General features: G+C 42.8%; 1 protein-coding gene across 1 annotated transcript in view; it reads right to left on the reverse strand.

Annotated features, from left to right (window-relative positions):
• Positions 1-16,190, reverse strand: part of PPP1R12B (protein phosphatase 1 regulatory subunit 12B) — a 184,912-nt gene that overhangs the window by 128,604 nt on the left and 40,118 nt on the right. Inside the window, 4 exon segments of the mRNA XM_042461553.1 lie at positions 5,095-5,107; positions 10,275-10,322; positions 10,324-10,347; positions 10,349-10,383. Coding sequence (XP_042317487.1) covers positions 5,095-5,107; positions 10,275-10,322; positions 10,324-10,347; positions 10,349-10,383 — 120 coding nt within the window.

The raw sequence follows: 16,190 nt of genomic DNA on the forward strand, positions 1-16,190 counted from the left end.
GGGTATGGAAAAAAGAGCTGTGTTTGTGCTACTGGTCTGATAGTCTTGGAGACAGGGAGGGCTGGGCAGGCAAGGAGAGCTGACCAATCTAAGCAGGCTTTGTATACAACATGTTTTCCTGCTACATACCTGCATGTCATACGCATTTGAAGTAAAATTACCATATTGAAATCAAATCTGAGGTTTTTTAATTTTTATTTGGTGTGTGTTGGAAGAGGGGTAGTCTTATACGGTGAGTATATCCCAAACTCTATATTTTAACTGGAAAAGTTGGGAGGTCGTCTTATACGCCCAGTTGTCTTATACACCGGAAAATACGGTACATAAACACAGGCTTTCTTACACTTACAGCATGCCTTTAGACAATAAGCCCAAATATAATAAAGAAGAATGTTTGAAGTAAAAAAATATAAAATGTAAAGTAATGTGTATGCTACTTTTTTAAAAAAAACACAGGAGTTTATGAATTACAGGACATCCATAACAAAAAGTAGTTAGCAAACCCTCTGTACCTTTCAAAGAGTATGTATGACTAGGTTACAAACCTTAGCTTTCTCCAGCTCTAGAAAAAAATGTCTTATGAACAGCTCTTCCAAGAAAGTATGTGGGAACAAAGCCAAAACAGAATGAGACAAGGTGTCTAAGCAATCATCCAGTTTGGTTTGTTTATTTGAAGTGTAATGCAGTTGTGGCAAGCTGCAAATTGCACTGGAGTACTTTATGCATCTGGAAAAACACCTCCTGATTCAAAGTCCATCCTCTGATAGTGGTGTCGTTAGTGGGGTGTGGACCACACCGGGTGACACCCTAAAGGGGGGGGGGTGACACCATTGCTCCTCAAAGACCTACCTTTTGGCAGAAACAGCCTGTGGCATTCATCTGCTCCCCTTTAAAATGCTTTAAGAGATGGTGGGAGTGGATGAAGCTCAGTGGGAGGTGATAGGAGAGGTCCTAGAATTTTTTAAAACTAAAATTTCAAATTTCAAATTTCAAAATTTTAATTTTATTTTTAATTTTTAAAAAAAATATTATTTAAAAGTTTTCTTTAAAAACATCATATTTTAACCAACTCTTCACTATGTATATGCTAATACATTTAGGTTGTGTTTATGATATTGTAATTTGAATGTATAATTTTAATTGTGATTTACAAGTAACATTAGTGCAAAAAGGTATTACTAAGGATTCTGTATGGGGTAATATGGGAGGAAGTCAATAGGGGAGGGGGTGAAACCATGAGTTGCCGCACCGGGTGACACCAACCCCAGTGACCCCACTGCTCTCAGATAGATTTTGTGCCTGCTTAAACAGTCTGCCTATATGTTCAGCGAAGCTTTCAAATACACCACTCTTAGTGACTTTGCTGATTTCTCTGCCCATTGGAAAATTTGTTGAACTCTTTGATTAACAGTATTGATCACAACTCCCTTGGTTTTTGATATATGAATTTAAAGTCATGCTGTCTGTGTGAATCAGTAGATCCTGTCTCTGTATTATCCTTGGGAACCCCAGCAGTGCAAATGTCACTGCTTTCACTTCCAAGTAGGGATGCCATAACCCTCCTGGCAGCGGGACATTCCCGGTTTTTCACCACTAGGGGGTGTCCCTGCACGGTTTCCTCCTTGACTCCCGGCCTGTTGCCAATCTGGTGACTTTCATACCAAAATGGGTACTTTTCAGAGCCTTTGGTGTGATTTTGGTGGTTGGTTTTAATGGTAATTTTGAGAGTTGAAATAAGTTCCAATTATTTTTATTCAATTAGGGCTACGTTTTATTGCCATCTTAACATTACAGGGACTTTTCAGGGATTTTGACTGAATATTTGGTGAGATGGGGGGGATTTGGTGAGTTTTGGCCAAACGTTTGGGGAATTATCTTCGAGGCTTGTTGGCAACAGGAGGTTGCCAGACTCAGGAAGAGGAGCTCCTCTTTTGTTTGGTCCCCAAGGCAGCAGAGGGCCATTTCCTTCGGCACCGAGGCGAGGATGATGATGAAGAAGAGGAGGAGGTGCGTGGCCATTTTCAATATTTATTTTGCCCCTGTGTATTTTTAATTTGACTTTGACTGCCAGGGCTCAATGCTCTGGAATTCTGGTGTCTGTGAGGCATTTGCCCTTCTCTGTCAGAGAGCTGTGGTGCCACAATAAACTACAATTCCCAGGATTCCATAGCACTGAGCCCTGGCAGTCAAAGCAGTGTGTTTTGGACACAGATATCCTCCTTTTGTGAGTTAATTAATGAATCCAGTCCCTAGCCTTTCTCTCTCACACACACACTGCAGGAGTAATAACCCACTTTGAGACTGCTTTAACTCAATGCTACGGAATCCTGGGAATGCTAGTGTTTGGGAGACATTGAGACTTCTCTGTCAGAGATGGCTCTGAGACCACAATAGACTGCAATTCCCAGGATTCCCCAGCACTGAGCAGTCTCAAACTGGACCATTTCCTCAGTGTGGATGCACCTGGTGAGGCATTCTGGGCACTGCAGTTCAACTACATTTGGAGAGTTATGGGACTCCCTGTCAGAGATAGCTCTGGGGCCACAGTGTACTACAATTCCCAGCATTCCCCAGCACTAACCCAGGACAGTTAAGTCACTCTCGAACTGGATTATTTCCTCAGTGTAGATGCAGCTTTGGTGAGGAACTCTGGGCATTTCAGTCCAGCTATGTTTTATTTTGGCAGTGTATTTTGGACCAGAGACAAGGTGACCAGACATCCTCCTCCTTTTCCAGGACATGTCCTCTTCTGTCAAATTTCAAAATGTCCTCCATTTTGATCATGCCTAAGAAACATGCATTTATATTAACATTTTTAAAAAATCATCAATTTTTTTCACGTGTCCTCCATTTATTAAAACTGTGTCCTACATTTGAAAATGTTGTCCTACATTTGTCCCGGTTTGGAGGTCCTAACTTATGGCAACCCTACTTCCAAGCAATTTATGTGGTGACTCTGCTCTTTCTTTGACTATTCTCCTTGTAACAAATTAACCCTGCAGTGAGCTGAGAGCATTATGCCCATTATCATAACCACTTTGTTCTGTGAATGGCACTCCTCTGTACAAGTGCTTGTCCTGAATCTACCATCTTATGTTTCAAATCTTGTGGAAGACTTATTCTATAATGTCTTTTCTAACTTATAGCTAACTGATGTGAAATCAGTAATTGTTGCAGATTCCTGGTGTGAAATCTTGCCCAAAGAACAAGCTGAATTGTCAAAACTAGGAGAACTAAAATTTTGACTAGATAAAATAGATCATCTGTGTTTAATAACAATAGCTTCCTGACTTCTTGTTTTAGCTTTGCTTTTCATGCTTGAGAGTGATAAATACAACCTCTAACTGTGGTTACCTCTGCTCCTAAATGAATTAGGATCATCACTGGCTCCAAGTGACTCTTTCTGAAATTTATTAAAAATATGTGTTTTTGTAAAATGTCCATTTTTTTCTACATTCTTTTTCATCTGGTCTCTACTCTCCACTTTCAGTAAAATATCATTCAATTAAGGATAAAGTTGAATTCCTTTTTATTCCAGATGTGCAATCAATGGAATTAACACTTTTGTGAAAACTCTAGGAGCCCAGGCCAGATCAGACAGGAATGTCCTGAACTGACAGTGTTCATTACCAATAATGGAACTTCAAATACCTCCTGCATATTGGATGCATCAGAATGTGAAAATACGTTTCTTCCAAACCTACTGAAATTAGTCAACCTTTCTCTTGTAAACTGACCTTGATTCCATGAAGTGTCTCCATTTTGACTTCTGGTATCTTTTATTTTAGATATAAAACAGGCCTGTGAGATTCATTGGATTTTGGCACCATAAACAACATTAAATAAGCACTTTTGAATTTCTGCCATTCTGGAATCTTCTTTATGGCCCAAATGTGCAAAAGGTGTTTGATTTTCCTGCAGACTTTATCTTGTTTTAATTTATTACTTGCTACTGGTGATGGAAGATGGCTGCTTTTTGGTTTTCTTGAAAACATAAATGTTGTAAACCTGAATGACTACTTGGTTTGCCCACTCATCTAATGTACTTGCTGCTCATAACCATCCAAAAAGCAGCAACCCTTCCCACACCAGAACCTCCTTGCTGTCAATATTTTTTGGTGACCATCCCTGATGGAGTGATCTCCTCCACTTTTGTTTGTCGATATCCTTATACTATATACTGATTTCTAGACCCATTCCACCGGAATCTCCCATTCCTGAAATTTATTTGTCTACACATACCTTGAAAAAAAAGCAAAGTAGAAAGGAAAGAAGAATTGGTATTTCAGGAAAAAAAGTCTTTATGCTGTTGTTTTTCTTTTGAGCCATGGTCATTACACGTTTCTTATACTTGGCCACTGCTAATAGTTTTACCAGAGCTTCAATACAAATCAGAAACTCTCCTCTGAATGGCATATAAAATAGATTAGCAGGTGTAGGAATTGCTTCCCAGTAGTGCAATCATAAGGATCTTTGAGCTACTGTAATAGCTGGAATTATGCATTATGCAACTGTGTTATGTCCAACAACCACTATATACTGTAAAATCTTCTGAATCCTTCTGTAGGATTTTGTATAAACCATATATAGTTTATACTCATACACTAACAACCTTGGTGTCAAATACATCCATGACCCATAGAATCACAGCCCTGGCAAATACAGGTGTTACAGTGGACACTAACAGCCAGCTCTGCAGCTTCATGTGTCTTTTAAAGAGCTTCATCAACCCTTTTTATATAGCTATATCCTTTGGCTGTAACCTAATAATCTTTTTGAACAACGTGGTGCTTCCCACTCTAAATCCAACAGTTCCTTAAATATATATGATAATGGAATTTCTTTCTCTTTTGAGGAAGGCTTCTTTAAAACTGAAGTCAACCTGAGTTCTTTGTTTCCTTCTTTATTTTACAATGTCTCTACATTTTGATATAAGGCTAAACTCTAAGACCATTTTTACTCTTGAAATAACTAACCACAAATAATCTGTTGGAAACATTTTCTTTTCCTCCCTCATTTCCAGAAAAATCATCACTATCAGAGCTCCTTGCTGCACTCTGTTCTAATTCCTTCTCTCCAATATCTTCTCCCAACTCTGTTTCTGAATCTGAATACCCCTATATCCAAACATCCAGATTTCCTTCTGCTTTTCTTCTCTCTAGTTTGTTACTCACAACTCTCTACTCTTGCCCTACCACTATTCCTCTCCCTGTTTGTCATGAATTTCCCTTTCAGGTGCCCATAATGTGCTGGAACTACTTTCTCTGATTCCTTGCTGTCATTTTCCATTAAATTCATTAATATTTAGAAATGATCCACTTTTGTATTTATTAAATTTTATAATTCATTAACTGGCCAATTCATTTTTAACAACTCATTTCCTTGAAATAAATTCATCAAATTTATCTGATTAAACCATTTCATTAAATTTGCATTCATTTAACACATAACATTACTGCCTGAAGTACTTCTTAAATCATGTGTTTACACTTCATTTTGATTTTTAAATAAGAAATTGATTTCTTTGTTTACTGTATCTTTGATCATATCCTGTAAAATAGCAGTCTGGAGATCTCCACCCCCTGTACATTAATTAACATTGCTTCTTAAAACTTTCTGAGTGAAAGCTGCATATTCTAGCTGCTTGGATACTGTGTTTCCTCTTTTCTATACAGCTGAGGCTTGTTCTCTCTCTCCAAGATGTCAATTACCTCCTGTGGCTGCACAACTGCTTGTTTTGTCTGCTGTATTTGCTTATTGGCCATACACCTCTCAGCTCCACCCCACCAGGCTGGAACTTACAAATCCAACATGGCAGCCCAAAGCAATTCAGTGAGTTCTCTCTGTCATCTCCCCTTGAGAAACTGGCTCCAAACCCCATACTAATTCCAGTTTCTTACTTTCAATTTATGTTTCTTTACTTTTTAAACTGACTTACTGTCTTGTCCAGAGATTACTCCTTTCTGCCTCATTTGATTTGACAATGTCAACATCAAAAGCCCCTCAGAGTCACTTTCACTTGTAGAAATAAAAGTTCTTTTTAATATTTTGTTACTAGGAATTTCTGAGACTCACTGGGCAGCTGTCATCTGAATGAGACTGGCTTACTGTCTCGACCCCTGATCTGCTGACCTACTGAGGGACTTAGTCACTGATTCCTGTATGGGTCGCTTCTTTCTTCAGATTTTTCTCATTCCCCTCCTCTGTTGTCTTTTTTTTTACTCCCACCATAGTAGTCTACTCTAAATCTGTGAATGTGCACCTGGGGAAGTGGACCAGGTCTATGAAAGCTTATGCTACAACATCTTTCACACAGTTAGTCTCAAACATGCTACAAGATCTCTTTGCATGTCTGTGAATGTGTGTGAGTGAAGAGAATACATTCTGGATGCCAAGGCAGAAAAAAAAAAGTGAAGATAGAAGGAGTCCCCCATTGGGTCCAATGTCAAAAAATACTCCTTGCCTTTGAAACGCTGGCATGCAGGGAATAACCAGTGAGTGAGGTAGTAGATTGCCCAGCCTGTCAGCCAAGAATATACAATGGACAGTGAAGCCTCGCCCATATCATCTGTGTAGTGAAGACTGAAAAATAAAACCGAATTCCTGAACAGGGGATTACCCAATGATGATCTTTTATGTAGGTTTCTAATAATTAGCCCTTAAAGACATCTTCTCCTGATCAGGTTTCTTTTTCAAAGAGGAATGGAAGTGTTATTTAGATATGTTTAAAAGGTGCTACACGTTGCTGGTACAAAATGGAGCTGCTCCTTCTGAAACACCTTACCACTTTACTTAAGGAAATCAAACCCAGCGAGTCATCTCCCTAGAACAGGGGTAGGCCAACCTTTGGAGCCGGGGCGCCGGTGGTGTCCCTCATATAAGTTTGGGGGGCCGACAAAGGAGGTGGAGCTTGCCAGCCCTCCGGGGGCACTGGCTGCATGCTGTGGGTGGAGCTTCCCACCCGACGATGGGTGAGCCACCCTCCATGGTTGGAGGCCTCACCGACAGACCCCCCGCAGGAAGGAAGAGCGTGTGCCGCCCTCTCCTCCTCGGGTCCCGATTTCTGGACAAACACCCCCAAGCCTGCATTCCAAACAACACACAACACCATTTTTTCATTTCACCTTTTGAATTTGACACTCTCTCTTCGTTCACAAAACAGTAGTTTCCTGCCTCTCAGCCCACTCATCACATCAACCATCATCACACTATCATTAGTCAAAGCAGGGAGACTTGTTGCAAGTGAAAAGGCAAGGCCAAACACACTTTGAATGTGGCACTTTCTCAGCTTCAGAAACAGTAGTTGCATGGCTACGCAAGAGACCACGCATCATCATCAACCATGCATCCACACTATCATTGTCAAAGCAATGGAAGACTTGTGTAGTGCCGTATTAAAAGCACCCAAACACCTTTGGAAGTGACACTTTTCTCAGCTTCAAGAACAGTAGTGCCTGGCTCTCAAGCCCACTCGCAATCATCACCATCATCACCTAATCATTGTCAAACAGGGAGACTTGGAGCATTAAAGCAAAACCAAACAGCTTGGAAGGTGGACATTTCTAGCAGCTTCGAAACGTAGTTGCAATGGCTCTCAGCCACTCAATCATCGCACCATACACCACATTATCTTTGTCAAAGCAAGGGAGCTTTTTAGCATTAAACGCACCCAAACAACACACTCTGGAAGATGACAACTTTCCTAGCTTCAGAAACAGTAGTTTGCATGGCTCTCAAGCCAACTCATCATCATCACCAATCCCCCACATTTCATTGTCAAAGGAAGGGAACTTGTTAGCATTAAAAAGCACCCAACACCTTGGAAGGTGACACTTTCTCAGCTTCAGAAACAGTAGTTGCATGGCTCTGCAAGCTCACTCATCATCATCCACCATCACCACACGAGCATTGTCAAAGCAAGGGAGACTTGGCCACATTAAAAGGCACCCGAAACACACTCCGTGGAGAGAACGGCCAGGGCCAAGAGACCTCTCTGCAAGGGCTCCTTGGCTCGGCTGGGCCCTCCCGCCGGCAGATAAGCGGCCAGGGCCAAGGAGACCTCTCTGCAGAGGGGACCTTGGCCTCTGGAAGCACTCTCGCCGGACGGAGAGAGCCCAGCAACAGGGTCAAGGAGACCGCTCTCAGAGGGGCTCCTTGGCTCTGGAAGCCATCCCGCCGCGAGAGAGCCGGCCGAGGGCCAAGGAGACCTCTCTGCGAGGGTCTTCCTGGCTCTGGCAGCGCTGCCCGCCGGCGCACGAGCGACGACCCCGGGCCTGCCGATGCCCCGCTGTCCTGCCGTCTGAAGGCCCTATTCGGAGGCTCGCCAGCGGCTGCAGCGGCCTCCGGAGGCCAAAGGTCTCGCGCGACCTTTTCGTGGTCCCGCCAGGACTTCGCCTCTGGGCGCCGCAATTTTTTGTTTCGCTCCGAAAATGGCGCGGTCTGCGTTACCTCAAAAAGAAGGTCGCGTGAGACTTCGCCTCCATTTTTGAGGACGAAAAAATGGCGGTGTCCAGAGCCACAACAAAAGCCACGACCGCAGGCTGGTGTGGTGGGCGGGCGGCGGCGGCGGCAACGCAGGCAGTTGGGGCCGAGTCCACGGCCTCCCAGGCCACAGACCGCCCACGGGTCGTAGGTTTGCCCGACCCTGGATTAAGGTAACTGAGTGGGAAAGGAAATAGAACTAGCAATTTTATTGCTTCTGCAAGAATTAACCACAGACTGTCCACTAATCTGATTCATTTTATAGAAATGCTTTGAAAATGTTTTCCATGGGAAAAGTTTGTTTTTAAAAACAAGCTAAACAAATCTCAGCTTACATATATTTGAACATGTTGTTCTGAATCATCTTAAATATACAAACCAATGTTGCAAAATACTGTAAAGACAGTATTGTATATCACAGAATCTACTCACTGTTAGTGGAAGCTACATGCATTCTGCATTAACCATGGGATTACCCTCCAGTTATACAAGATGCCATATAACACCAACAATTAAGCTTTGCAGTAATATGTAGACAAGCCTCGATTGGGTTTAATTTCCAGGAACAGAGTAACCATTCAGAAGGGCTGCACAGTCTATAGCAGCTCTCATGCTCGGCGGCGTTCAGGCACTTCCACTTGCGATTTATAAATGACTGATCCCAAAGTGTCAAAAAGAAATGAAGAAAATTCCCCGGACGTGGCAGAGACCGAGCCACTTGTACAAGATTAGGCATGTAGCTGTAAAGAAAAAGCAAAGGAACACATCAGTCCCTACAGTGTGCAGTAATTTAGCTTCTCCCCTCACAAGATATGCAGAAGTCGTATAAAACTCTGAGGCTGTATCAGTCACAACATCAGTGCCAAAATAAACCAGAGGACAAAAGAGAGGGTGAGGGCAATGCTGACACATTAAACTGTGTAAACACTTGAAAGAAAGTATTTCTAGGCTTCTTTCATATATAAAAGCCCTCCATACAAATAATTCTACATCCACTGCCCCCACAAAACGTGACTTTTTTAAAAGGTGGTTCTATTAATGAAGCCTGTTGGCAGCTGCCAACGAGAATAAAGTTAAGTGACAGAGTCTCAAATAATATTTGTGGCATTTAGCACAGACAAACAAAAAAGCAAAAGCATTTTGGATTATACCTCAGAGAGAGAGTACAGATATACAAACAGGAGAATGGCCGTTTTCATGTTTTCAAAAATGTTAAACTTCCTTTTTGTATATAGTCAAAATTAAAATTTGTTAGAAGAAATTTCTACACTTTATACATCAGTAACTGTATTTTAAGGCATTGCATCACTGTTCCTTAGCACAATGTCCTTATCAGGAATTCCGAAATATGCCCAAAATTGTCCACAAGGGTGGGCTGAGATAGTGACAAACCTTTGCTTTCTGATTGTTTAATAATGTTGTAAACTTTGTTCATGCACAAATTTATTTAAAATATTGTGTATAAACTTGTCTTCCAGGCGATGTGTATAATGCGTATATGAAAACATAAATAAATTTCATGTTTATATTTTTTTGGGTTTCCATCTCGAAGATATTGCATATAATATATGCAAATATTCCAACATCCCCTTGAAAAACTAAAAAAATCAAAAAACTTGTGGTGTTTCTAAGTTTTTTGGATAAGGAAACTCAATCGATATTTTTGTGACAGAATTTATCTTCCAACTTCTGCTTTTGTAAGAAAAGCATATGGTTTTTTTTTTTCTTAGAAATCTAAACAAAAGCAACAGTTACATATCTATGCATTTGGCCCTCCACCTTGTTTCTTTTACTTGCTCCAAGAGCAAATCTTCATGGGCTGCTCCCTCTGCAAGGTCAGAATGGGACTTCACCTTCACTGTTCACAGACAGCTACATTGGCCCCATGACTTATCAAGTAACCTATATGAATAAGAGCCAAGTAAAACACTCATTTATTTCAAGCAAAGAAATGCAATATCCTAGCTTTGGTAATTAAAGTCTGATACTAAGTAGCAAAGAACCAGAGTGGTGTAAGTGGATTTGAGCACGTGGATTATGACTCTGAAGAAACCGGGTTCAATTCCCCTCAATCAATGGAACCTGCTGGGTGACCTTGGGCAAGCCATACACTTTTTCAAAAATCACACCCTGAAAGGAAGGCAAGGCAAACGTCCCACTGAACCAGTCTGGCCATGAAAACCCGGTATTAAGTCTGCTTTTATTGTTGAAGGCCACAACACAACATAGATCAACTTCCAGCAGAGTCAGGCTGGAGATATAGCAATTCCTAGAGAGAACATATTATCAAATCCCAAAACCCAAAGCCACAAATATGAAGGGCCAACGTAATGGAGATTATTACAGAACATTATAACTGTTTATACTGTTTGTGCCTGTCCACTCAGATGAATACGTCTACTCAGATGTAGAGTCAATGTGGCATAGTGGTTGAAGTGTTGGACACAACTCTGAAGACTAGGGATTATTCGCTGCTCGACCATGAAACCCACTGGGTGACCTTGAAAAGTAATTTGCTATCAGTCTCAGGGAACACAATGGCACATCCCTCTCGTAAATCTGCCAAACCTCATGATAGGCTTGAGGGTTTGCCAAAAGTCAGAAATGACTTGAAGGACACACAACAACAAAAACAAACTCAGATGTAATGCCCTATGAGTTCGTGGAACAAACCTCCAGGTAAATACATGTGGGATTTCAACCAGTCAATTTCCAAGGAAATTACCAGAAATCTAAAATTTGCATTCCTCATGCCTGACTTAAAAATCAGAAATTAAGTAATCTTTGACTAGAAGCTTTATTTTGCCCTTAAAAGGACATTGAGGAGAGCAAAGCCACGACAGAAAACAAGACTTGGGCCTAGTACCAGTTTTAAGTCCTAACTAGAATACATCTATCAAATCATGGAGATTTGATATACAACATTTATGCAAGTTCCACTGATTCAATGGGCCTACGCTGCCTGGGATAACAGTGAATTTAAGATAGCATTGTTATGACGACTTGAAATTTTAGACAATGTTTTTATGAATTTTTATCAGACAACAGCATGGTATAGGTTTGAGAGTACAAAATGTCCTCTGGAGACCAGGGTTCAAATCCTGCCTCAGCCATGGAAATCCACTGGTTACTTTTAGGCAAATTCACATTCTCTCAGCCTCAGCAAAGGCAAAGCCTTCTGAACAAATATTGCCAAAAATCCCCCATGATAAAGTTGCCTTAGTGTTGCCATATGTTGGAAACGACTTGAAGGCACATAACAACACAAAGACTTTAAAATCCTGTTTGTCAGTATGCTTAGTAGTGCTCATTTCTCCCTTTATATGGATGTTCACCACTGATATCTGATCAGAACACCACAGCAAGAAAAACTTTCAATATAGTCAAGCTCTCAGTGATTTGAAGGCGCACAGCAACAAAAACAAATTCAACTGTATGCTCTATAATAATAATAGGATTTATTTTATATACCGCCCAATCCTGGGAATCCGAGCGGTTTCAACAGAGGGGATAAAGGACGGTTCTCTGCCCCCAGGCTCCACAGTCTAAAGACACGACCAAAAGGAGAAGGGAATGGTGAGGGGAGGGGATCAGGTCCATCTTCTTCTCCCTCTGAGGCCTGGACCAAAGAGCAATGGACCGGAGGAGGCCTCTTCCTTCAGGCTACCCTTGGAGCGCCAGCCTATTCAGCCTCTCAGGCCTAGGAGACAGTTTATGGAGGGACGATCCCTCTATCTTCAGGCTAGCCCGATGAACTGGGCCAGCCTATCACTCCCTCCCAGGCCAAAGGATGACAGTTATGGAGGAGGAGCCTCTTCTTCAGCGTGGCCCTGATGGAGTTGGGCCGCCTATTCACTCCCTCCCAGGCCGAAGAAGGGAGTGACAGTTAGGGAAGGGAGGAGCCTCTTTCTTCTCAGCCTGGCCCTGATGGATTTGGGCCAGCCTATTCCCTCCCTCCCCAGGCCGAAGGATGACAGTTATGGAGGGAGGAGCCCTTTCTTCAGCCTGGCCCTGATGGAGTTGGCCACAGCCTATTCCCTCCCTCCCCAGGCCAGCCGCCAAAGGATGACAGTTATGGAGGAAGGAGGACCTCTTTCTTTCTTCAGCCTGGCCCTGATGGAGTTGGGCCAGCCTAGTCTCACTCCCTCCCAGGCCGAAAGGATGACAGTTCATGGAGGGAGAGCTTCTTCTTCAGCCGGGCCCTGAATGGAGTGTGGGCCAGCCTATTCCCGTCCCCCTTCCCAGAGCCGAAGGATGACAGTTAGTACGGGGAGGAGCCTCTTTTCTCAGTCGCCTGGCCCCTGATGGAGTTTGGGCCCAGCCTATTTTCCCTCCCTCCCAGGCCGAAGGATGACAGTTATGGAGGGAGGAGCCTCCATAATTGAATAATGAGTCAGTGGAACAAACCTCCCAGGTGATATCACCCCCCATAATATAAAAATTCCTCAGAAATGCTCGGGTTCTGCTGTCTCCAATGATAGCGTATGCACACAGCCGTGCCACCATTAGGAACAACGGGACCTCAATGGTGGCAGGTGCTCGTGACCATGAAACCACTAGGGACAGCTCCCAATGCCTCCAATTGTGCTGTGTGCATGCGGCCACATGCACACACCACCGCTGGGGACAGTAGGGGCTGTCCCCAATGGAGGCATGGCCATGTACACATACCACCATTGGGGACAACATGAGCTTGCTGTCCATGAATGCTTGAATCTGTGGATGGCAAGTCCACAGTTACCAAGGGCCTACTGTACTGCATTGAAATACTGACAGATTATCATAGAATGTTCCCAGCGGCCTATGGAGAGTTTTCATATATCCAGTTAAAGAGATCATGGCTCCATATTCAAGAGCACAGAGTTCTTCCTAAATGATTTCCATGCCATTTATTCCTAAAAGCTTTCTTCCAGAGGCACATTCAAGTAGTAATAGGTACCTGGTACTATTATTTCAAAAAGTAAACGCTGATGAAAAAACATTCTTGCATCAGGAAACTACCCCACCATAATGATCCTCAGATCTTTATGGTGACAATTACCTGTTCTGGATTTGTCTGTGCATTGTTAAGTATCATTTCAGTGTCAAATCTAAAATGTAGTACTGAGCCATACGAGGTTCACTATACTACTCTGGAGTAACAACTTCAGGCAAGTGCAGAGGGTATACATCAAAATTAAAAAATGGACAGGCCACAAAATATAGAACTCAACATTCCTTTAACATTACAAATAACATAGTAAGTTTATTCATCTTTGTTTCAGATTAGTAACTCAGAGGGTCTTAGTCATTAATTGCACACTGCAAAGAAACTTTCGTTTTAGTTTTCAATATAAAGAATAACAAAGCACTTTAACAAAGCAAAACCAACACAGTAAAATCAACAATAAAGCATGCAAAAAGGACTCCAAGGTTCACTAAAATTAGTGTCCAAGAATGCTTGCATGAATAGGTATGTTTTCAATAATTGGAAGAGAACCTATACCACAGGTGCACTATGTATCTCTACGGGAAGATCCTCCTACAATCTGACACCATCATGGAGAAGGCCTCAGTCACCACAAAAGGTATCTCTGCTAAATATGACATAACTTGAAGGGCCACCTTCAACAATTTCGTTGAATGGTGTGCCTTCAAGTAATTTCCAGCTTACAGCAACCCTAAGGTGAATAAATCATGGGGGTTTTCTTTGCAAGATTTGTTCAGAGGGAATTTCCCTTTGCCTTTCTCTGAAGCGGAGAGTGTAAGTTGGCCAAGGTCATACAGTGGTTTTCCATAACTGAGAAAGGATTTGAACCCTGGTCTCCAGTGTTTGTAGTACATTGTTCACACCATGCTGGTCTACATGGAATGCATTCCTTCAGATAGTCCAATTACAAGTCTTACAGGGCCTTACAAGTCCACAACAGAACCTTAAACTCAGTTTGATAAGAAATAGACCACTAATGTGATTCCTTCAGCATTGCTCCAATAAGTGCATAGTAAAATATTATACTAAGCATATACACCACTGTATTCTGTGCTAACTACAACATCCAAAATATCAGCCCCTTTGGAGGCCCCTCAGAAGCCGGCACATGCGCTCTGGGGCCGCTGGCCTCTCAGGCCTCTGGAGGCCTGGGAAGCCGGCAGCCCCGCGCCGGCGCTTAGGAGGGGTAGCCTTATACGGTGAGTATAGGCTAAAGCCTATAATTTTCTTTTAAAAGTTGGGAGTCATCTTATACGCCCAGTTGTCTTATACACCGGAAAATGTAATAAAATAAAGAGAAAAGCCATCATCATAAAAGCCTCCAATCTCCTCAGAGATGGTCCAAAGTCAGTAGTATCAAAGGCACCCAGCAAGATAGTATTCTTCCTATTTCACCCTCCATAAAGATAACACACCAGGATAACAAAGGCCAGGTCAATCCCAAAACCAGTAAGGGATAATCTAGGGGAACCTGCAGCTGAAATTCAACAACTCTGTCAAGCACTTTGCCCATAAGGGGGCTTTTCACAACTCGTTGGCAGTTCTCTAAAACCTCAAAGCAGGCATACCACCGTTTGCTCACATAAAATGACAGGATATTTTATACAATGGTGTTTTGCCACAAACCTAGATGGACCCAACATTCCCCACTCATTTGATCCGAATGAGCCAAATGAGCAAAGAGCAATCACAAGGCTGCAAGCAACCTGTCCTCATTCTCCAGCCACAATAGCTGAAATCAGTTTGACAAAACTGGGTCTGACAGTTCCTCTGATGCTTCTGTCCCTCAGATTCTACTGCAACAATAATCTACTCAAAGTTCTAGCAAACTGGACCTAGTGAGTCACTGAGGTTCTAGGTTCAAGGTAAATAAGGCACAACACTCCCTGGCAAAGGGCTACCAGGTAGATATTGCACTACTATACAATGGACACAATTAGCAGTTCTAGCACATGTCCGGTCATCTTCAATCTGAAGGTCATCAAGTTCAACTCACTAAAAGTAGCTTCAGTATACATGGTAAAGAACTGTCCTAGAGTTTTTCAATGCCATATTTGAGGCTACTTCAGCCAACTCAGGCGGGTTACACACCGCCACTTCCGACGCACTCCGTGCGTGCCAGGGTGACAAAGGGGTATCCTAAGGTTAGGAAGAGTTGCCTCTTCCTAACCCGCCCTGGCCCCAACACGCGCGGAGTGCGTCGTAAATGGTGGCGCCCATCCACATGGGCGCTGCCATTTTGACGTCTTGGACGCTGTGTGTCGACGTGTCGCGGCGGAAGTGACGCCGCGAGGGCGCACTCCGCCCCTCGCGGCGCCACTTCCGTGTTTTGAAAAGGAGCGCCGTTTAGGCGCTCTTTTTTTGCTGTGGAGGGAAGCCTCGCGGTCTGGCTGCTGGGGCTTCCCTCCGCAGCGAATGGCGGCGGCGGGAAAACGGCCCCTAGAGGGCCATCTGTAACCCGCCTTTGTCAGTAAACAGCTGGACAGCAAGCGAGGTGGTAGCAAGCAACATCCACAAACCATCTCCATAGCTTAGCCTCAAAATGAAGAGGTTTCCAGGCAAGAATTTTATGGGCTACATAAACTCCGTCTCACCAGTTTTCCAGTCTGGATTGAGACTACACTGAGTACTTGGGTAGGCAAAGATGAGTGAAATCTATTTCATTACTTAAGACTATCTACATCATGCTTTCTCAGTTTTCTCTACACGAAAGAAAATATACATACTCAGTCACCATGGC

This window comes from Sceloporus undulatus, chromosome 4 (genome assembly GCF_019175285.1).
Source record: "Sceloporus undulatus isolate JIND9_A2432 ecotype Alabama chromosome 4, SceUnd_v1.1, whole genome shotgun sequence".
In the NCBI taxonomy this organism is placed as follows: domain Eukaryota; kingdom Metazoa; phylum Chordata; class Lepidosauria; order Squamata; family Phrynosomatidae; genus Sceloporus; species Sceloporus undulatus.